General features: G+C 51.6%; 8 protein-coding genes across 8 annotated transcripts; 4 read left to right on the top strand and 4 right to left on the bottom strand.

Annotated features, from left to right (window-relative positions):
* Positions 1-348: 348 nt before the first annotated feature.
* AA0111_g6428 (hypothetical protein) lies at positions 349-1,017 on the top strand (the record flags this gene model as incomplete). Its single annotated transcript, XM_028652649.1, has 1 exon — positions 349-1,017. One exon carries the CDS (start codon positions 349-351, stop codon positions 1,015-1,017), a length of 669 nt encoding a protein of 222 aa, XP_028506163.1.
* Positions 1,018-3,322: 2,305 nt separating this feature from the next.
* On the bottom strand, positions 3,323-5,861 carry AA0111_g6427 (Mitochondrial outer membrane protein; the record flags this gene model as incomplete). Its single annotated transcript, XM_028652648.1, has 6 exons — positions 3,323-3,383; positions 3,436-5,389; positions 5,448-5,514; positions 5,575-5,651; positions 5,714-5,731; positions 5,780-5,861. The coding sequence occupies 6 exons, from the start codon at positions 5,859-5,861 to the stop codon at positions 3,323-3,325; spliced, it is 2,259 nt and encodes a 752-aa protein (XP_028506170.1).
* A 580-nt stretch (positions 5,862-6,441) lies between these two features.
* Positions 6,442-6,819, top strand: AA0111_g6426 (hypothetical protein; the record flags this gene model as incomplete). Its single annotated transcript, XM_028652647.1, has 3 exons — positions 6,442-6,586; positions 6,640-6,742; positions 6,792-6,819. 3 exons carry the CDS (start codon positions 6,442-6,444, stop codon positions 6,817-6,819), a joined length of 276 nt encoding a protein of 91 aa, XP_028506169.1.
* Positions 6,820-7,064: 245 nt separating this feature from the next.
* On the bottom strand, positions 7,065-8,427 carry AA0111_g6425 (Phosphoglycerate kinase; the record flags this gene model as incomplete). The annotated part of the gene is made up of 3 exons (XM_028652646.1): positions 7,065-7,831; positions 7,884-8,301; positions 8,362-8,427. The coding sequence occupies 3 exons, from the start codon at positions 8,425-8,427 to the stop codon at positions 7,065-7,067; spliced, it is 1,251 nt and encodes a 416-aa protein (XP_028506172.1).
* A 752-nt stretch (positions 8,428-9,179) lies between these two features.
* Positions 9,180-10,197, bottom strand: AA0111_g6424 (hypothetical protein; the record flags this gene model as incomplete). Its single annotated transcript, XM_028652645.1, has 4 exons — positions 9,180-9,254; positions 9,303-9,821; positions 9,968-10,084; positions 10,135-10,197. The coding sequence occupies 4 exons, from the start codon at positions 10,195-10,197 to the stop codon at positions 9,180-9,182; spliced, it is 774 nt and encodes a 257-aa protein (XP_028506171.1).
* Positions 10,198-10,779: 582 nt separating this feature from the next.
* AA0111_g6423 (hypothetical protein) lies at positions 10,780-12,660 on the bottom strand (the record flags this gene model as incomplete). Its single annotated transcript, XM_028652644.1, has 4 exons — positions 10,780-10,936; positions 10,989-12,099; positions 12,148-12,414; positions 12,474-12,660. The coding sequence occupies 4 exons, from the start codon at positions 12,658-12,660 to the stop codon at positions 10,780-10,782; spliced, it is 1,722 nt and encodes a 573-aa protein (XP_028506166.1).
* A 185-nt stretch (positions 12,661-12,845) lies between these two features.
* On the top strand, positions 12,846-15,258 carry AA0111_g6422 (hypothetical protein; the record flags this gene model as incomplete). The annotated part of the gene is made up of 2 exons (XM_028652643.1): positions 12,846-15,068; positions 15,124-15,258. 2 exons carry the CDS (start codon positions 12,846-12,848, stop codon positions 15,256-15,258), a joined length of 2,358 nt encoding a protein of 785 aa, XP_028506165.1.
* Positions 15,259-16,100: 842 nt separating this feature from the next.
* AA0111_g6421 (hypothetical protein) lies at positions 16,101-17,594 on the top strand (the record flags this gene model as incomplete). Its single annotated transcript, XM_028652642.1, has 4 exons — positions 16,101-16,430; positions 16,487-16,971; positions 17,026-17,399; positions 17,452-17,594. The coding sequence occupies 4 exons, from the start codon at positions 16,101-16,103 to the stop codon at positions 17,592-17,594; spliced, it is 1,332 nt and encodes a 443-aa protein (XP_028506168.1).
* Between the last annotated feature and the right edge of the window lie 467 nt (positions 17,595-18,061).

The raw sequence follows: 18,061 nt of genomic DNA, 5'->3' as shown, positions 1-18,061 counted from the left end.
TACAGCACATCAGGCCTACTATACGCGCAGCCATGTAGAGCAGACATGACCAAGGAAGACAGGCGGCGTCGCTTAAGGGGGGAAGGGTAGAGATGGGTGTGTATACAAATGCACGATGATGTGTGTCAAGAAGATCCGGGGCCGGGGCGCTCGCAGTCCCGGCGCCACTGGGAAAGTGGGAAAGTCTCCGCCTTCTCCGCCCACGTCATTTTTAGATTTGCAGCGGTCCGAAGATCGAGAAAGAGTTGCGCGTACACGGATGCGCAGCACACCAGATCGATAATCACGCCCAGAATATCGCCAGCAGACGCCCGCGCACTCCCGATCAGCCTCACGCCGCAGCCCACCATGGCGCTTCCAGCACCAACCATCGACCTCCTCCTGAACCTCATTGACACGCGCCCGCAGTCGATTCTCTCTTCGCTCGAGCAGCATCCTCATCTTGCCTCTGCGCGCGATGCTCATGGCTACTCGCTAGTCCACGCCGCAGCCTCGTACAACCAACTCGCCGTCCTACGCGACCTGGTCCAGAAATACAACGCCGACGTCAACATTCTCGATGAAGACGGCGAGACGCCCCTCTTCGCATGTGAAAAGGCAGAGGTAGCAAAATGTCTGGTTGAGGAACTCGGCGCAGACACCAGCATAAAGAACCAAGAGGGCCAGACAGCCGAGGACAAGTTCTTGGAAGAGGAAGACGCCACACATGAAGTATACCAATATCTGACGAGTTTGCGCACCGGTCATGAGCCCGCTGCTGCAGGCGTCATAGAGACCGAGGGCGTACATCCACCGCCTCCGCTGCCCGACGGTGTCAAGGTCAACGTAGGAACTATGGAAGAAGACGCTGTCGATGCACCGGATCCCGAGATACGGCGACGTATTGAAGAGCTTGCGGCAAGGCCTGACTACGATTCCGAAGAGGTACAGCAGCAATTGAGGGAGCTGGTGCAGGACGTTGTTGGGGGCATGGGTGCTGCTGATAGCGGGAGGAGTGTCAGGCCGAGAGTAGATTGAACAGGCATCAAGAACCGTACATATGGTCGAGCCGTTGGATCAGCGTTGACATTGCAGCATCGCACGTAAGATCGTCGTGCACGAGATGAAATACACCGAGTCGACTCCGACACTTCGGATCCGAGTCGCCTTGAAGGCGCCTCAGCAGACACGCTGGACGTATGCGCTCGCGAGCTGGCATGCTAGAAGCTAGCATGATTTTTCATGGCATGGTACACTTGATGGTGATGGTATCTCAAGGTAGACAAGGAAGGTACTAGTACCCAAACAGCTTCTCATGCATGATCCACGAATGTAGGTTGTCTCATGGAGCCGAACAATACATCTCTTCAATCTTGTCTTCTTTCCCCTCCTTCTCTTACACACCCAATCACAATATTTGAAACCTTGATTACAAAATGTTGTCACCTGGCTAAATCACTAACTTCCAATTCGCCATCGATTCTAGAAGAAAAGCAGATTTTGTCGCCTTACGTGTCTTTTCCTTCCACCGGTTTGGCCAAATACTTGTACTTTGGTACTTAGGTGCGATTCCCCAATCCGTCTGTGTTAGGCAATGTTGCCTTTATGCGTAGATTGCAGCCGGCGAGATCGGCGATTTTGGCATCATGGGCAATACTATGTGATTTGATATCGACACAAATCTACTGGAAAGTGTGTCGCAAAACATGGATTCACGCGCGTATAGTTCAATGGCTATTCAATAGGGGCGTTTATCACGGCAATACCCTTACCCAGGTCCCCAAACATTCCGCATCAGGTACAAGCATCACCCATCCATCACATTCCTATCACCATCGCAAAACGTCATAACAGCCCCGAGCTGGCCCCATTCATTACTCCAACAGGAAACAAGAGTCAAAAACCATAGATTCCAGTCGCTCTTCTTCGGACTTATTATTCTGATCCATCTCCCAAAACATTCGTCATTTCCGTTTTATTCCCACTTAAAACCCTGGAATACTATGTGGCGTTTGCCCGGATCGGCATCGGCAAGGTATCGGCAGAGACACCCACCCTGCGTCGGGTCATCTACCCGAACACCACCCTTCATTCAATCTTACCCTTGTTTCACGCCTTGGCCTCGCCACAATCACGCATTTTCACGCCCCCATTCGTGCTGCAATGGGAAGGAAACGGTGAAAAGTGTTGATTCTAGTCGGTCAAATGCGGTGCTTCTCGGGCGCATTGCGTGAATCCTTCGGTGGCTTGGGGTGGTGATGGTTGGATGGGAGAATGGATATGAGGGGGCAAATAGGCAAGGGAGTGGATTGTAGTCACAAACTCTGCATGAAGAGACTTTGTGAAGAGCAGGAGATGTAGGAGGGAGAGGTGATATATCATTGTTTTCTATTTGCTGCTTTCTTTTGGTAGAGAAAGGTAAGATGAGAATATGGGTTCACCATACTCGCGTTGACCCTTTTCCCTCTTTCTGTTGGAAACCACACTCTTGTCTTCCAGTACCTCTCTCCACACTTCCATACCAAGATCTCGATTGTCTATACTGTCGGCCCTTCTCTGCAATCTACACCCTCCTACCATTTCCCTATTCAGGAAACTTTCCAGTCCATCTCGACGCAAGAGTCTAGACTCGCATACCCCTAACCACCAAACTCCGTTCTCTATGTGCCGCAAACTCCGGACCACAGCATGAACAATATCCTGTAAACGGAAACTTCCATCACCCCACCGTAGAAACCAGGCTCCTTATCGCACTTAGCCGCACCTTAGAGTTTCGCCTGCCTCCGCGGAACCAGACTGGGCCCAGACACGCGGCCACCTACTGAACCGGGCAAACTCTCCCCTCTGTATCACCTTATTAGGAAGGAGAAGAAGAAAGTCGTTGATTGTGGCCAAGATTGCGGGCCGCGACGGGTATGCAAGGGGTCCGGGTTACTGAAGCAAGTTTTGGTAAGTGTTGCTAGGGTACCGTACTGATTCCTATACGGCGGGGATGATGGAACCTGAAGTGCTATGGAAGATACCTAGAGGAGAAGGTTTGAGGGAAAGTTGTTGCTTATAGCGGCCAAGGTGGCCGTACAATTTTTGTATGGACCTATTTTTTTCTTCTAGGGCCTGCTTTGGGTCAAAGAGGGGAAGTGGGTGATGTTACCATGGTAGTTATACCTGGTCTCACCAAGACCATTTTCACATAACACCAGTGACTCGCAACGTATGTACCAAGAATCTTGATTGGATCTGAATGTGGTCGCATTTGTTCTGACTAACCAGTAATGGGTCGTATATTGATGTCCTTACCGTCTATGTATCCTTCCATTTATTCACAAGTTGTTCGCCTCTATCTCTAACACTGCACACCAAACTTACGTAAGGTCTCTTTTCCAGTGGTGATCTTCATACCGATTCTGAAAACACGTATTAGCCTTGAACTGTAAAGAGAAGAAACTCATCACGTACCTTGCATCCAAGTCGAACCCACCCATCTTTGTAACCTCATCGAGCCAATCCTTACACTGAACCAACATCTGAGGGTTCTTCTCCGGATGCCCGTCAGCGTCAGCCTCACGCCAGATGTTTGCAGCCATCTCGTAGCGTGCACAAGGCGCGGTCCAGTTGTCCTTGAAATTGCCTGTGAGAAGCGCTTTATCAACCGGTAAAACCTCTTTCTCTAAGATATTCTTGGCTTCGACTGTCTGATCCATGTTTCTAAGAGTAGCAGCGCGAAGGACGTTGAGGATAGACTTTTCGTCTACACCCTCCTTGTCCCAGTGTGGATTGGCGGCTGACTCGCTCCACGCCAGGTTGGCGAGGGAGACTTCGAGATGATCGTTTCGCATGCGTTTGTATCCGTTCCAGAAGTAGATCATCTCTTCGAGTGGTGATACACCTACGGCGTCTACCAGGTCGCAGTTCCACTCCTTCGCACGTGCCTCCCATTTCTGGATCTTACGGGCAACGAAGATGTCGAAAGGTAGCTGACGTGCCATGAACTTCTTCTTTCCCACGTTTGGCATGACCTTCTTCATGTATTCTTCTGCTTTTGCACCGTACTCCTTTGCCTCAGTTGGATTGGTTGTCTTGTGTTTTCTGTAGAGCTCGACATATGAGGCGGCGATGATGTGGTAGTACAATGCGTGACTCCAGTTGTTGAGCCCAATGCATGTTTCGAAAGCGAATGCAGTCGCTTTGTAGTCGTGCATGTACATGTTATTCAAACTTTGTTCGAACCATCTAAGCGCTTCGAGCTGCTTTAGCTTCGACTCGCCCATGTCGTCCATGAACTTAACAGCCTTCTCCAACTCTTTCTCTGAAGCGAGCATTCGAGACTCCTCCAGCAGCCAAAGGTGACTTGTAGGGTACCTTGCGCGCATGTAGCGGAGCAAAGCTAGGCACTGTTCCTTGGGATATGCACCCTCACCCTTGGTAGGAAGTATGTCGCAGAAGTTTGTGAACCCATTTATGTATCCCATCAGCACAACACCAGCCATAGCACCGTGGATGTTGTGGAACTTAGTTGCTTGCCATAGCATGCGCATGCCCCTTTCGCGATCGCCCTTGAAGCCAACGATCTTCAACAACCCAGCAAAGGATGGCGGGATGAATGAGAGAATGAGTAATAGCATACCGAAGCAAAAGTTCGATCCAGAGAGGATGAAGACATCCACGGGGTGTTTACTGAACGACGCAATGTCTGCATCTGCATCACCTTGATCGTTCAAGGTGAGTTGCTCAAAGTATTCGATGGCGTCTGGTAGGGAATCTGATGGGTTCTCGTTCGTGACGGGAAGCCCTGGCGCAGAGCTTGCTCCGACGTCAACCGTCTTCTCAGCGTTGTTGAGCTCGACTGAAGCACCTTTATCGGCAGCTATATTGAGGTTCCCCTGGTACTCTGCAGGCGTTGAAACACCTGTCTTATCCTCTGCAGCGTCCACAAAATCGAAATCGTCATCGTCATCATCTGTAGCCTTCTTCGCTGCTGGTCCAGTCACCGTGGTACTTTGCTTCAGACTAGAAGTTGACGCTGCAGCAGACGGCCCGGCCGAAGTAGCAGGCTGAGAGGTTTTGAGACCGCTACCTGCCAAGTTTGAGCGAACCGAGCCCTTGGAAGAGCCGCGCGACCCTAAAGAATTGACACTACTTGTACTTCTCTGGCTCAAGAATTTCTTCTCATTCTCCATAACAGCCTCCAGTGCAAGGTACGCTTTCCTCAACTTGTAGAAACTCTTGATAGCTTCCGTCAAGCTTTCGTTGAGCACACCGACAACGGCGCTCATGAGCTGTGCCTCTGCCTGACATACCGCGTATTCGGTGCCTGGGGGATATATGGGTGATTTGTATGCATTCGGATCTTTGCTAACTTGGCGTTGACGTTCATAAGCCGAGTTCTCTGCCAAAGATAAGGCGTTGGCAGCTGTAGACGGCATCAGTCAGTCGAGGTCTGTAATACTATGTTGAGTACGTGATCAGACCTTCGCGTACAATTTCTGGCTCAAAGCCCAACGTTGCCCGTATGAAAACACACACTCCCGACCCAAGCTACATGGTATGAGACTAGAACCGAAGTATATGCCCATGGGCTGGATGATAGGTATGTACCTGGTGGAATGGCGAACTGCCTTTGTTGAGGTGTGCTTCGGCGCTTTCGATATCATCGGCCATGATATAGGTGACAGCTATGCTCGCGTGTGGTTAGTCCCATTCGCGTCACCGTATTGGGCTGTGTCGGAAGTCGTACCGCTCATGGCATCCTCGACTGTGTTGCATTAGTATTTGCCTGCCCTGTGTATGTCGCGAGACTCACTCTGTGCAAGTTCACTCAGAGAATCCAAGCTCTTTGTATGCCCAGGGGCATGGCCCTTGAGCCAACCGCCGACTTTGAACATGTTGTATAGATAATTCCCGCACGTCTGGGAGCGGGAGGCGGGGCAGAATTCACCAGAGAAACCAGATGAGGAAAAAAAGAGGGTGAAAAGAAGGGTGGAAGGAAAAGAAGCAGTATATTCAAAAAGACTACGCAGAGCGGATACCCCAGCTAAGACGCTGAGCGCGTGTCTAGAAACCTACTAAAGCCAACCAGACGGGATGTGCTTACAGCTTCGTCCGGCCACTCGGAGCTAAAGTACGAGTACGTCATGTTCATCATCCGGAGCTTATCCTACAGTCCACTCCGCCGCGCGTTGAAACGAGTGAATACGGTATACGACGGTGATAACGAAACATCCAAATCCACCAGATGGAACTTTCTCGGAGCCAAGCAGCGACATGTGAGAGTCGGTACCCCGCGAATCCAGTTTCCATGAGTGCCACGTGATGTCGCGCTAAGCCTTGCGGACAATCGCCGCCTCCTCCGCTGTTGGAGCCGCATCCCACAGCTCACCAAAGCACAACATCGCGTCATCCTCCACCAGCCCATCTGAACAAATCCACAACACGTCTTCCGATCGCATCTTCTAGACCGCCACAATGTCCGGCTCAGCACAAGGCAGCAACGACATGAAGAAGGCCGTAGTCAACGACTCCAAGAACGGCGAGCAACCGCTGGCGCCCGAGAAGAAGCCCGCAACACAACTGGAGGAGGACGACGAGTTTGAGGACTTTCCTGTAGAGGGTATGTTGTGCGTGTGGTCAAAGAGGATGGGCATCATGCTGATAAGCTTACAGACTGGACTGAGGAGGAGACACAGATCCCCAACGGCAACACACATCTTTGGGAAGAGAGCTGGGATGACGATGACACAAACGACGACTTTGCGGTCCAACTGAGGTAAGAGGAACTCCTTGTATGATACAAAGTTAGGACTAACAATTCATAGGGAGGAGCTTAAGAAGCTGGGCAAATGAGCAATTCGACACGAGCAGACACGACGACCTTATCAACAAATGAGCTTCTGATTCGCTCATGATACTTGCATGACTGGGCAGGCGGCTCCATGAGAGCTCTCTAAACATCACGCCCGTGGGGCACAAGGTGGAGATGCGGTATCTCTATATTGAACCAAAAAGAGCTATAGCTACACACAATCATAACTTCGAAGATATACCTTCCCTGATCTTGAGCCACCATTCACTTCCTTTGAGTGACTGGTTTACTTACTTGACAGGGCAGAAACACCGGGCAGATCCTTGCCCTCGAGCAGTTCGAGCGACGCACCACCACCGGTCGAGACGTGAGACAGCTTGTCTTCTACACCGTACTTAGCAGCAACAGTGGCTGTGTCACCACCACCGATGATGACAATCTTGCCGCTCTGTGCAGCATCAACCGCAGCATCGAGTGTCGCCTTGGTACCCTTGGCAAACTTCTCAAACTCGAACACACCGGCGGGTCCGTTCCAGAGGATGGTCTTTGCCTCATCAATGGCCTCCTTGTACAGCTTGATTGACTTGTCTCCGCAGTCGAGACCCATCCAGCCGTCTGGGATACCGTCCTTGTCCTCAGCGTAGCCAGTGTTAGCGTCCTTGTCGAACTTGTCGGCGGTGATGTAGTCAACAGGCAAGACAATCTTGACGTTGTTCTTCTTCGCCTTCTCAACAAGATCCTTGACGGTCTTGCTGCCAGCCTCGTCGAACAAGCTGTCACCAATGTTGACGCCCTCGAGTGTCTTCTTGAAGGTGAATGACATGCCTCCGCAGATGATGAGACTGTTGACCTTTCCGAGCAGGTTGTCAATCAGCTGAATCTTGTCGGAGACCTTGGCACCACCGAGAATGGCAAGGAAGGGTCGCTTGGGCTCCTCGAGCGCTTGCGCAAAGTAGTCGAGCTCCTTCTTGACAAGGAAGCCAGACGCCTTTTGTGGGAGGTCGACACCGACCATGGAGCTGTGTGCGCGGTGGGCGGTACCGAAAGCATCGTCTATGTTCCGTCAGTTCTGTACATCTACTGACCATATTATGGATCCACTCACTGATGTAGATGTCACCAAGAGCAGTCAGGCCCTTCCTGAACTCTTCGACCTTGCTCTTGTCAACCTTCTGCTTCTTGCCCTCATCGTCCTTGTAGCTACCCTCCTCCTCGGCGTGGAAGCGCAGGTTCTCCAGAAGGATGACCTGACCGTCCTTGGCGCTGTTGACAGTGTCCTCGACCGACTTGCCGACGCAGTCGTCTGTGAAAGTTACGCTCTTGCCGAGCAGCTTCTCAAGCTCGGGAACAACCGGCTTGAGACTGTACTTGGCGTTTGGCTTTCCGTCTGGGCGACCAAGATGCGACATGAGGATGACAGCCTTTGCGCCATTTTCAATTGCGTATTTGATTGTGGGAAGAGCGCCGACGATGCGCTGGTTGTTGGTGATCTTGTCGCCGTCTAGAGGTACGTTGAAGTCGACCTGATCAAGCAATTAGATTCGCAACTCGCGTATGATATAAAGCATTGAATATATACATACTCGGATAAGGACGCGCTTGCCCTTGAGGTCGACGTCGGCGATTGACAGCTTGTTGGAAAGAGACATGATGGATGTATGGTAGTACTGTGATGGTGTGAGTTCAAAGAAGCTATGAATGTAGACTGGTCTATCAAGGTATACGAAAGCCAGTTATATATCTCAGGTAAAGGTGAACTTACGTCAAGATGTTGAAGGAGAGAAGATGAAGCGTGGGTGGTTTCAATGTTTGTTGTCGAGCTTCAGATCGTCATGGGCAGGCTTGGTGGGGTGTAGCGGGGCAATCCATAGGTTCCTCACAGCTGCATGCAAAGCTTCTTGCTCCCACTCCTTATCGAACCACAAAAAAGCAAGCTGACGTGACCGGACTAACAAAATTAGCTGATATAAAACACTTTTTGCTGCCCGCGCGTCCTGGCGCTTCACAAAGTGGGCGGCCAAGGTCCATATCCTCCCGCGGCCGAGAGTCCTCAGTCGCGTTAGGGTATGTAGCTACACGGATCTTCCCATGTCTCTGCGCCTCTTAGATCATGTCTCCTCTGATGAAGAGACTCGGTGAGATGCCTTTCGTGAACATGTGCACGGTAAGAGACGTTTACGTATAAAGATAGCTCTTCATTCTGATCAAATTCGAGGCTGTACATAAATGACATTGACCCGTAGCAAAAGTCAACTACCCTGACGCCGTGCAAATGCCCAACCAAACATGCTAACGCGCGAGAAACTCAAGGGGAATCACCCGATGCAATCATGACCTAACCTAGCCCTGTGTGTGCGTATGATATTTATACATGGGAGTTTGTTCGCATAATCGGATAGCCTTAAGCGGCGTCATCAGCCGAATTGGTCAGGGAAAGGTAAGCTGTCCAAGCGATACCGACGGTAGACACAAACGGCTGGCGTAAGTTAGTCGCTATCGTTATGACGTAGGGTGGAATACTTACAATCTGGAACTGAATAGGCATGATACGGAAATTGATCAGCTGTACAGCCGGCCAGACCATGTAGTTGGCTTGAAGCGCAGGCACATAGACATCTTGGAACTTGCGCTGCACCGCACGCTTGCCACCACCCTCGGCAACTGTCATGAAGTTGAAGAAGGCAGCCAGACCAGCTGGAGCAAACAAAAATTGATCGAAAGCTACGCGCTTCAATGCAGGCAACCAAGCCGCACCCTTTGACACGGGGAAAGTCCTGGACAAGAAGCCAAACCACCTGTGCTGGATCGGCGACATGAGGAAACCGTAGGACATGAATCTGGTGGTTCGCTCGAAGTCGAAAGGCGGTGGAAGCAGCTTGGAATCGGGGATAAGATCGTTGTCGTTGAACGGGTTCCGTCTGTCAAGCTCGTGAATCTCAATAGCCAAAAAGTCATCTTTGCCCGGTCCACCCTTCTTGCGCACTGCGCGCTCTCGCACTGCAGTCAGTGTCTGAGCTACTGTGTCCGCGATACCACCCAACACCTGCAAATGGCGTTAGCCTTCCTGTCTCGTCACGTCTGAATATACGTCGGGTCCGACGCCGATGTCGCAGCATCCGATGCGGTGATGGCGCGACAACGGCTCGCGATAGCCATGGTATTGTGTTCATGTAAAGGGGTAGCACGTACGGCGTTGGTGATCATCGTGGTCAAAACTGGGCGCGCCGCATAGTACTGGTTGTACTTGCGCGTGAGCAAACTGACTGCAGCCATCTGTAGAAGAAATACTATCGAGTGCAGCAGTGGCTGGTAATAAATTAGTCGGCCATCAGATAGGATCCAGACAAGTAGCTCACAATCTTCCCGTAAATCCAGCGACTGTTCAGCTGGTAAAGCAGTCTGTGTCTGGTGCTGTTCATGTTTAGTATGGGTCCTGTGAAAAGCTCTAGGTGTAGCGTTGCTCGAAGATCGCGATGACGTTGATGAAACGTAGCCGCGAGGTCCGTGTGCGGCTATAAGTGGTCCTATCTCTTGAGGCTCTAATGCGCGATAAGGGCTGGGAGCAGGCGAGAATGCTATCGTGATCGGAAGAACAGTTTGTAGGAAAGTGTCGCAGGAGCAGGCGCAGTCGTCGCCTAGGGTTCAAATGCGGAGGTGCTGGGAACAGTGGCGAGAGTTTCACGGGCCGGCACCAATGACGGGTTTCAGACATCAACTGGCATCAGCCTAGTTCCGCGCGGCTACGGGCGCGTACCATGAACTATGCTCGAAATGAAGATGTGAGCCCGAGCCATCTTGCACTTTCTTGCTGGTCATGCTCGATGGTAGCACCTGTACTTTGGTATGCATAGCGCCTGCTGAGTTCCATACTGGTTCTTGGCGCCACAGCATAGTCCAGGTAGCTATGAGCATTGCGCAACACAAAGATCGATAGTAGCATATTGTATTTATTGTACGCCTCAACGACCGAATGATAGTCTCAGCTACGACCTAACCCGATGCTACGGAGCCACAGCGACAACACTCGGTAACTCACGAATATCAACGGCTTCATTGGTAACCAGATCGACGACTCGTATAGACTCGACAGACAAGACACCTGCAGAGAGTGCAAGAAATTTGAGATCAGCTGTATAGCAAGAACCAGGCGACAGTTGTCTACGCACGTTAGCATATCTGATTCAGGAAAGTCTTGCTTATCAAAACTCACCCCAGACGAATGTCCGTTGTCAAGCAAATCAACTCGGCTGTCTCTGTCCTTCCGCTCTTTTGCTTTGCGTACACAACGTTCTCGTCGACTACTGCTGTACCGAGAAGCTCTTTTCGGTCTGCTCGAGGCCCACCTACAGAGGATGTGGATGGATGTGATTTGTGCCTCCCCATATCATGAGACCTTTTCGCGATAACAAGAACAGCTAGTCTTCGTGTTTTGTCGGATCGGTTGACAATGAACACATCCCATGTGAAGATCTCACCAACCTGGACACTGGACGGCCCAGACACTGTCAGAGTAACATTAACGTCGTTTTTCGAAGCATCCTGTTCGGGCTGGTCTTGAGCGTCTTGGGTGACAAGTGCGTCAGGATTGACTGCGTTCGTACTCTGTATTGTAGAGGCACTCTGCCGGTGAATGGCCTTGGTCAAGCTGAGCGTCTGTTCGGACGCAAAGTCAATGGGCGTCTTCCATTCGATAGCAATATCCGGATGACATTGATCAGACATTGTAACATTGGCCTCAACATTCAATGTCAAGTAATGGCTCTTGCTCCCAAGTGCTGGTGTCCCGTCAGTGCCCAAGTCAGGCCAGATCTTGTACAAGAAGGTCAGTTGGTCACCAGGCTTGTGACTCGTCGTAGTATCCAGTTCGTCGTTCAGCTCTTTGACCTTGCCTCCATGCAGAGCCAAGTTGACTTTCTTGATTCTGACATCGTAAGTTGCGAATTGAGCGACCTCCAGGTCCAAAGAGGCCATCAACGACAAGTCACTTAATGATGCCTGGATCCTCGAATACCTCATCCTCCAAATCAATGGTGGAAGTACACGAAACAAGGGCCTTTGACCGTTTTGGATCGGTCGAGCCATTTCTTTTGCAGCAGGAGCACTCGGCGTGACCTTGCTTATACGCATTGCCGAGAGTCTTGGATGAACACCAATAAGAGCAGGATCGCTCTCAAAGGCCTGAAGCAGGTTCAGAGGCGTAGGTGTACGGCTTGGGAGATATTCATCCTCCGATGCGTCCTTTTGAGGTTTTTCTGTAGGCTTGAAGGAGGCTGTGGGCTGGAAATACACTGCGGGCTTATGATATCTGCCCTGAGGTCGAGCTGCTCCATGTCAGACACGGTGCAGGGAAGACAGGTTGATTTGCTCACCTATGAAAACGTCCACCTTCCAGACAACATAAGTATGAGCACTGTCTCCCTCCCCATGATTGATGACCGTAGGCTCATCTTTATGGTTGATGGTACCAGAGAAGATGACTTCCTTGGGAGGCGTAGCTTTCGTATCTTGGTCAGACGGAGGAACCGTGCTGAAGGCAAAGGCTTCCACGCTGATGACCAGTCTCGCAAGATATGACTTCAAGGTCGCTTCTTCTAATAGTGGCGTTTGGAAAACAACATATACAGCTAGGAGTTCATCTAAAAGCCTGTGCATGAGTAAGAGACATGCTGGTCTTGTTGACTTGGCTAAGACGTACCGAGGAGCAGCACATGTCGTTGTGCTAAGAAGGGCAATATGGAGCCGTTGTCATCTGGTGCACCATCCCAAGAGTCGATCTCGTTCTTGATATCAACGTCGGAACTTGCAGGCACAATGGCTTCCAGTACTGAGCTCTCGGCAAACTCGAGGCTCCTACGGGGCGACGCTTCCTCAGCCTCTGCCATGATTGCCTGCAAGATTGTCGAGGTAGACGTGAGGGCGAAGGTGCACGTGAATGCTGTGCCTGAGCTAGGGGACCGGGTTTCGCGCTAGTCCATCTGTCCGTGCGCTAAGAAGTTGCACAACTTGTTCGCATGCGAGCTTCACCAGTCTACCGATCAACCACGCGCCATCTCCAACAACCGTCGCAATGAACGGCCCCCCATTCGCGCCCCCGGCTCCCGTCTGGTCGAGTGCGAAAGCAGCAGATGGCAGAGAGTACTACTACAACAGGCTCACCCAGCAGACGACATGGGAGAAGCCGGACGAGCTCAAGGACGATGTAGAGCGCGCCCTCCCTGGCACCGGCTGGGCGGCACACATGTCGAATGGCAGAAGATACTACGTCAAGACTGGCACGACAGAGACGACGTGGGAGATTCCCGAGCCTGTCCAGAAGAAGATCGACGAATACAACCAGAATCAGCAGAATCAGCGCCCTCCTCCTTCGGGTCCTGCCGGATGGCCAGCGGGCCCAGCCTCGGGCGCGCCTGCCTACGACAACAGGCGCGAACGCGACGAGTACCGCCCCGACCGACACGATCGCCGTGATGACCGTGACCGTGACCGTGACCGCGACCGCGACCGCCGCGATGATCGCGAGTCTGGCTTTGGCGGCGACCGGCCCAACATCAGCTTCACAACGGGAACCGAGCATCTCCAATTCTCAACCCCACAAGACGCCGAGGCTGCCTTCATGAAGGTGCTCAAGCAAATGAAAGTGCAGCCTGACTGGACCTGGCTGCAGGCTGTGCGCGCCGGTATCCACGACCCCAATTGGCGCGCCATCCCTGAGCCGGAGAAGCGTGAGGAGGCCTTCAAGAAGTACTGCGAAGACTTGCGCGCTCAGGAGAAGCACAAGGAGCAGGACCGCCAGGCCAAGCTACGGTCCGACTTTACCGCCATGTTGCGCTCGCACCCTGAGATCAAGTACTACACGCGCTGGAAGACTGCTTGGCCCATCATCGAGGAGGAAACCATCTTCCGCTCTGCCAAAGACGATGCCGAGCGCAGGGCTCTGTTTGAGGAATACATCATCTCTTTGAAGAAGGCGCATGAGGAGGAAGAGGCAGAGAGCAGGCGATCCGCTCTCGACCAAATCATGGGTCTGCTGCAGGGCTTGGATTTGGAGCCGTTTACGCGCTGGCAGGCAGCTGAAGAGAAACTGGAACAGAACCACGAGTTCAACAGCGACAAGTTCGAGACTCTGACTCGAATGGACGTTCTGAACCAATTCGAGAAGCACATCAGGCAGCTCCAGCGCGAACACAACGACAAGGTTCAAGCCGAGCGACGCAAGAAGCACCGTGTCGAGCGCAAGAACCGCGATGCGTTCCTCGAGCTCCTAGACGATCTTAGGAAAAGTGGTTTGCTCCGCGCCGGTACCAAGTGGAAGGACATTCACGATACTATCCAGGACGACCCGCGCTACACGGCTATGCTTGGACAGAGTGGATCATCGCCGCTTGATCTATTCCGCGATGCTCTGGAGGAAGAAGAGGGCAAGTTCCGCACCCTGCGCCGACGAGCGCTCGACGTGCTGGAGCAACAACGCTTCGAGGTTACCACAGCGACCCCTGTGGAAGAGTTCCTTAACATTATGCGAAAAGATCCTCGCACCGCTGATATTGACGAACAGTCCATGCATAGCATCTACAACTACGTCCTTGCTAAGGTCAAGAAGCGCGAGGAGGAAGAACGTCGAGACGAGGAATATATCGAGCGCTCAGCTGTGGACAAACTTCGGTCTGTGATCAAGCACCTTGATCCACCAGTGTCTCTATCAGACACCTGGGAAGTGGTACGTCCCCGCGTTGAAAAGACAGACGAGTATCGCGCACTGAAATCAGATACCCTCCGCGAGTCGGCTTTCGATAAGTTCATGTCCCGCTTGAAGGAGAAGGAGAGCGATCGCAGGGATCGAAGTAGGCGCGATGATCGTGACCGTGATAGGGACAGGCGCGACCGAGATCGTGAGTATCGCAATGGGCATTCTGATTCTCATCGTCGTCATCGTACGCGAACTCGCTCACCTGAACATGATCCGTACGCTGCAGAGCGCCGTCGTGCGGTGCAGGACAGGGAGGCGCGCTACAGGAACAACGACAGCACAGGCTTATCTCCTCCCCGACGCCGTGAGCGCCGAGATGACGATCGCTATGAGCGCTCTCGTCGCAGCCCCGGCGGTGATCATTACGGGCTTGAGCGTCGCGAGCGTGAAGTCGAGCGCGAGCGATCCTACGTTAGCAGGGCCGACCCTCGTGAGGCCACCGTTAGTCTGCTAGATTATGGCGACAGCGGCGGTCGCACCTCGTCGACTCGACGCCGTCGGGAAAGCGACGAGAGCTCTTCTAAGCGTGATCGTGAGACCAAGGTACGCAAAACTATGCCCCACGCACATCCATAGTACGAGACTGACTTTGTCACAGCGTGCCCGCTACTCTCCACGCGCCGCCGACCGTAAGTCGAAGACTCCCATCCCCGATTCCGCCGCCCTCAAGAAGGAAGAAGAAGAACGTGCTATCCGCAGTGGAAGTGAGGAGGGTGAAATCGAGGAAGATTAGGAGTCTTCCATCGTACACCGCTCTCGCAGGAAACAGGAGATGCTCATCCATCGACTCGAAGCAGTCTAGTACTGTAACTACTTGTAAGTAAGTTGCGGTACTTTCTTTCTCTGCAATATGTGAATTTTTCGTTGCGTTGCCACTGCGACGTTAGCTCGACGATATGTAACATAGTCCCCTCGTAGACAGTGCCTACCGAAAAAGTACCTGAATACCAACATTTTTTATTATGTTTAAAATTGCAATGGGCTTCATGCTGGTAGTGGCGCAAGCAACGTGAACTTGATTTTATTCAAAAACATGAGTGATGCAGGTGACATGGCATTCGAATATTTCATATCAAGGTTCAACGAATGGATCATACGAGCTATTGTCGGATTCGGAAACGGATAGGATGTTCCCTAGCAAGAATTGAAGGAGCTGTGATACTCGTTTGAGAGAGCGCACCTTTTCGCGGTGTACGTAAACCGTACCTAGGTGTTCAGGTACCTTGAATGTGCTCACAATGTTCTACCTTTTTAACATGCTGACGCAGAACACAACCGATAAATCTAGAGTACGCTTTTGTCTCTGATTGTAAATGCTTACAATTACCAGCACAAGTAATACGGCTTTGCGCCACAATCAGCTGTCGGTACATGACATGCCAAAAGCGTGTAATCCTGGCCAACCTCGGCTCACATGAAGCTACCCCGGACTCCACTTCTCCTCCTCAGGCGTAATCGGCGCCATCTATATACTGGGCACAACACCACCTGCATCATGTAGCCTATCCGCAGCAGAGCTCAGTCGCTCGAACTTACCACTTTACCCCCCAGTTTGGTCGATTCACCCGTCCCAACATGTCTTCCACCGCTTTCGTCCCGTTTTCCGAACCGCCCTACATTGTCGGCTTACCATCCCCATACTACAAAGAGACACATCTGAGATGGCAGAAAGCGTGTCGCGAGTTTGTGGACAAGCACATGCTTGAGAAGTCACTAGAATGGGACACAAATGAAACTGTCCCTGAGCATGTCTTCGAGACCTTCGCGAAAGCAGGCATGCTACTACCTACGCTGCCAGCACCTCTCCCAGTAGAATGGTTGAAGAAGCTGGGCATCCACGACATCCTTGGTGTGGTGAAGGTTGAGGAATGGGATTACATCCATACTATGATCTATGCTGATGAGGTATGGAGGCTCGGCTTCGCCAATACTTGGTTCAGGCGTAACTAACGACGTATCAGATGGCACGAACTGGACTTGCAGGACCCTCTGGATCTCTCACAACAGGCATGTCCTTCGGCGTTCCGCCCATCATCAAATATGGCAACAAGCAGCTACAAGAGCGCTTCCTCCCAGAACTCCTTACCGGCAAGAAGCGAACCTGCATTGCCATCACCGAGCCCGAAGCCGGATCAGACGTCGCGAACATCACAACGACCGCTACGAAGACACCTGATGGAAAACACTACATCGTCAATGGAACCAAGAAGTGGATCACCAATGGAATCTGGTCAGACTATTCTTCTATGGCTGTAAGAACCGGTGGTCCTGGACCAACAGGTCTGTCTATGTTGGTTGTGCCTTTGAAAGGATACCCAGGAGTCAACATGCGTCGCCTGAAGGTTGGAGGTCAAGTGAGCGCAGGCACAACTTTCATCGAATTAGACGATGTCAAAGTACCAGTCGAGAATCTTATTGGAGAAGAGGGAATGGGCATGAAGTACATGTAAGATTGTTCTAGGACTCAAGAAATATTGCTGGCTGACATCCAATTTCACAGCATGACAAACTTCAACCACGAACGGCTCACAATTGCCATTGGTGCGACCCGTCAAGCGCGTGTCGCCCTGTCCGCCGCTATGGAGTACGTTCTCAAGCGCGAAGCCTTCGGAAAACCGCTCGTCGATCAACCCGTCGTACGTCACCGCCTGGCGAAGGCCGGCGCTCTTTTAGAGTCTCAGTGGGCTTGGGTCGAGCAGTTCGTATACCAGATGGTACACCTACCAAAAGCAACAGCGGATATCGAACTAGGTGGATTGACAGCTATGGTCAAAGCACAAAGTGGTATTGTACTGAACGAATGCGCACAAACGGCGCAACTGCTGTTTGGCGGCAATGGATACACAAAGAGTGGGCAGGGAGAGTTGGTTGAGAGTAAGTATACCAACCACTCGGGCATTATCGGCAGTAACTAACATGCTCACAGGGATCTACCGTGAGGTACCAGGCGTACGGATACCCGGTGGTTCAGAAGACGTAATGCTGGACTTGGGCGTGAGGCAGCTTGTGAAGAATTTCAAGAACAAGACCAAGGCAATGGAGAGACCCAAAGGTTCTTCGAAGCTATAGAGACAGAGCATTCTAGAGGTGTACCTGAAGGTTACCATCTTTGCAAATACCGACTTGGACATTGGCTACTGTCAGCTTCCTTACAAAAGCATTGTGATATCTTGCTCTGAACATAGCCCATATTTACGTCGGCAGGTCCTGTGTTCGCAACAACGCATCTTCATACGGGAGGCTCCTCACCGCAATTTACGGCTTGGAAATAGTCTTTGTTCTGTGTTCGTCATTCGGTTTCTATTCGGCTTGCTCCGAGTATTCTTTTCGTGGCTTTCGTAATTTGACTCAATATCATGTAGATCACGATGCTCCAGCTTCAGGTGCCTAACACATGACTCTGGTTACTGAGCTTCAATAGCGGATACGAACTAAGACACTGATTAAATCAAAACTTGGATATTTTCCGATTGATACTTCAAATTGCCTCCTCCTGATGATTATAATGCTACAGCGCTGGACAAGCGAAAAAAGTG

This window comes from Alternaria arborescens (assembly GCF_004154835.1).
Source record: "Alternaria arborescens strain FERA 675 chromosome Unknown contig_13, whole genome shotgun sequence".
Taxonomy (NCBI): domain Eukaryota; kingdom Fungi; phylum Ascomycota; class Dothideomycetes; order Pleosporales; family Pleosporaceae; genus Alternaria; species Alternaria arborescens.
The sequence above is the reverse complement of the archived record's forward strand: the minus strand, read 5'-3'. Positions and strand labels throughout refer to the sequence as shown.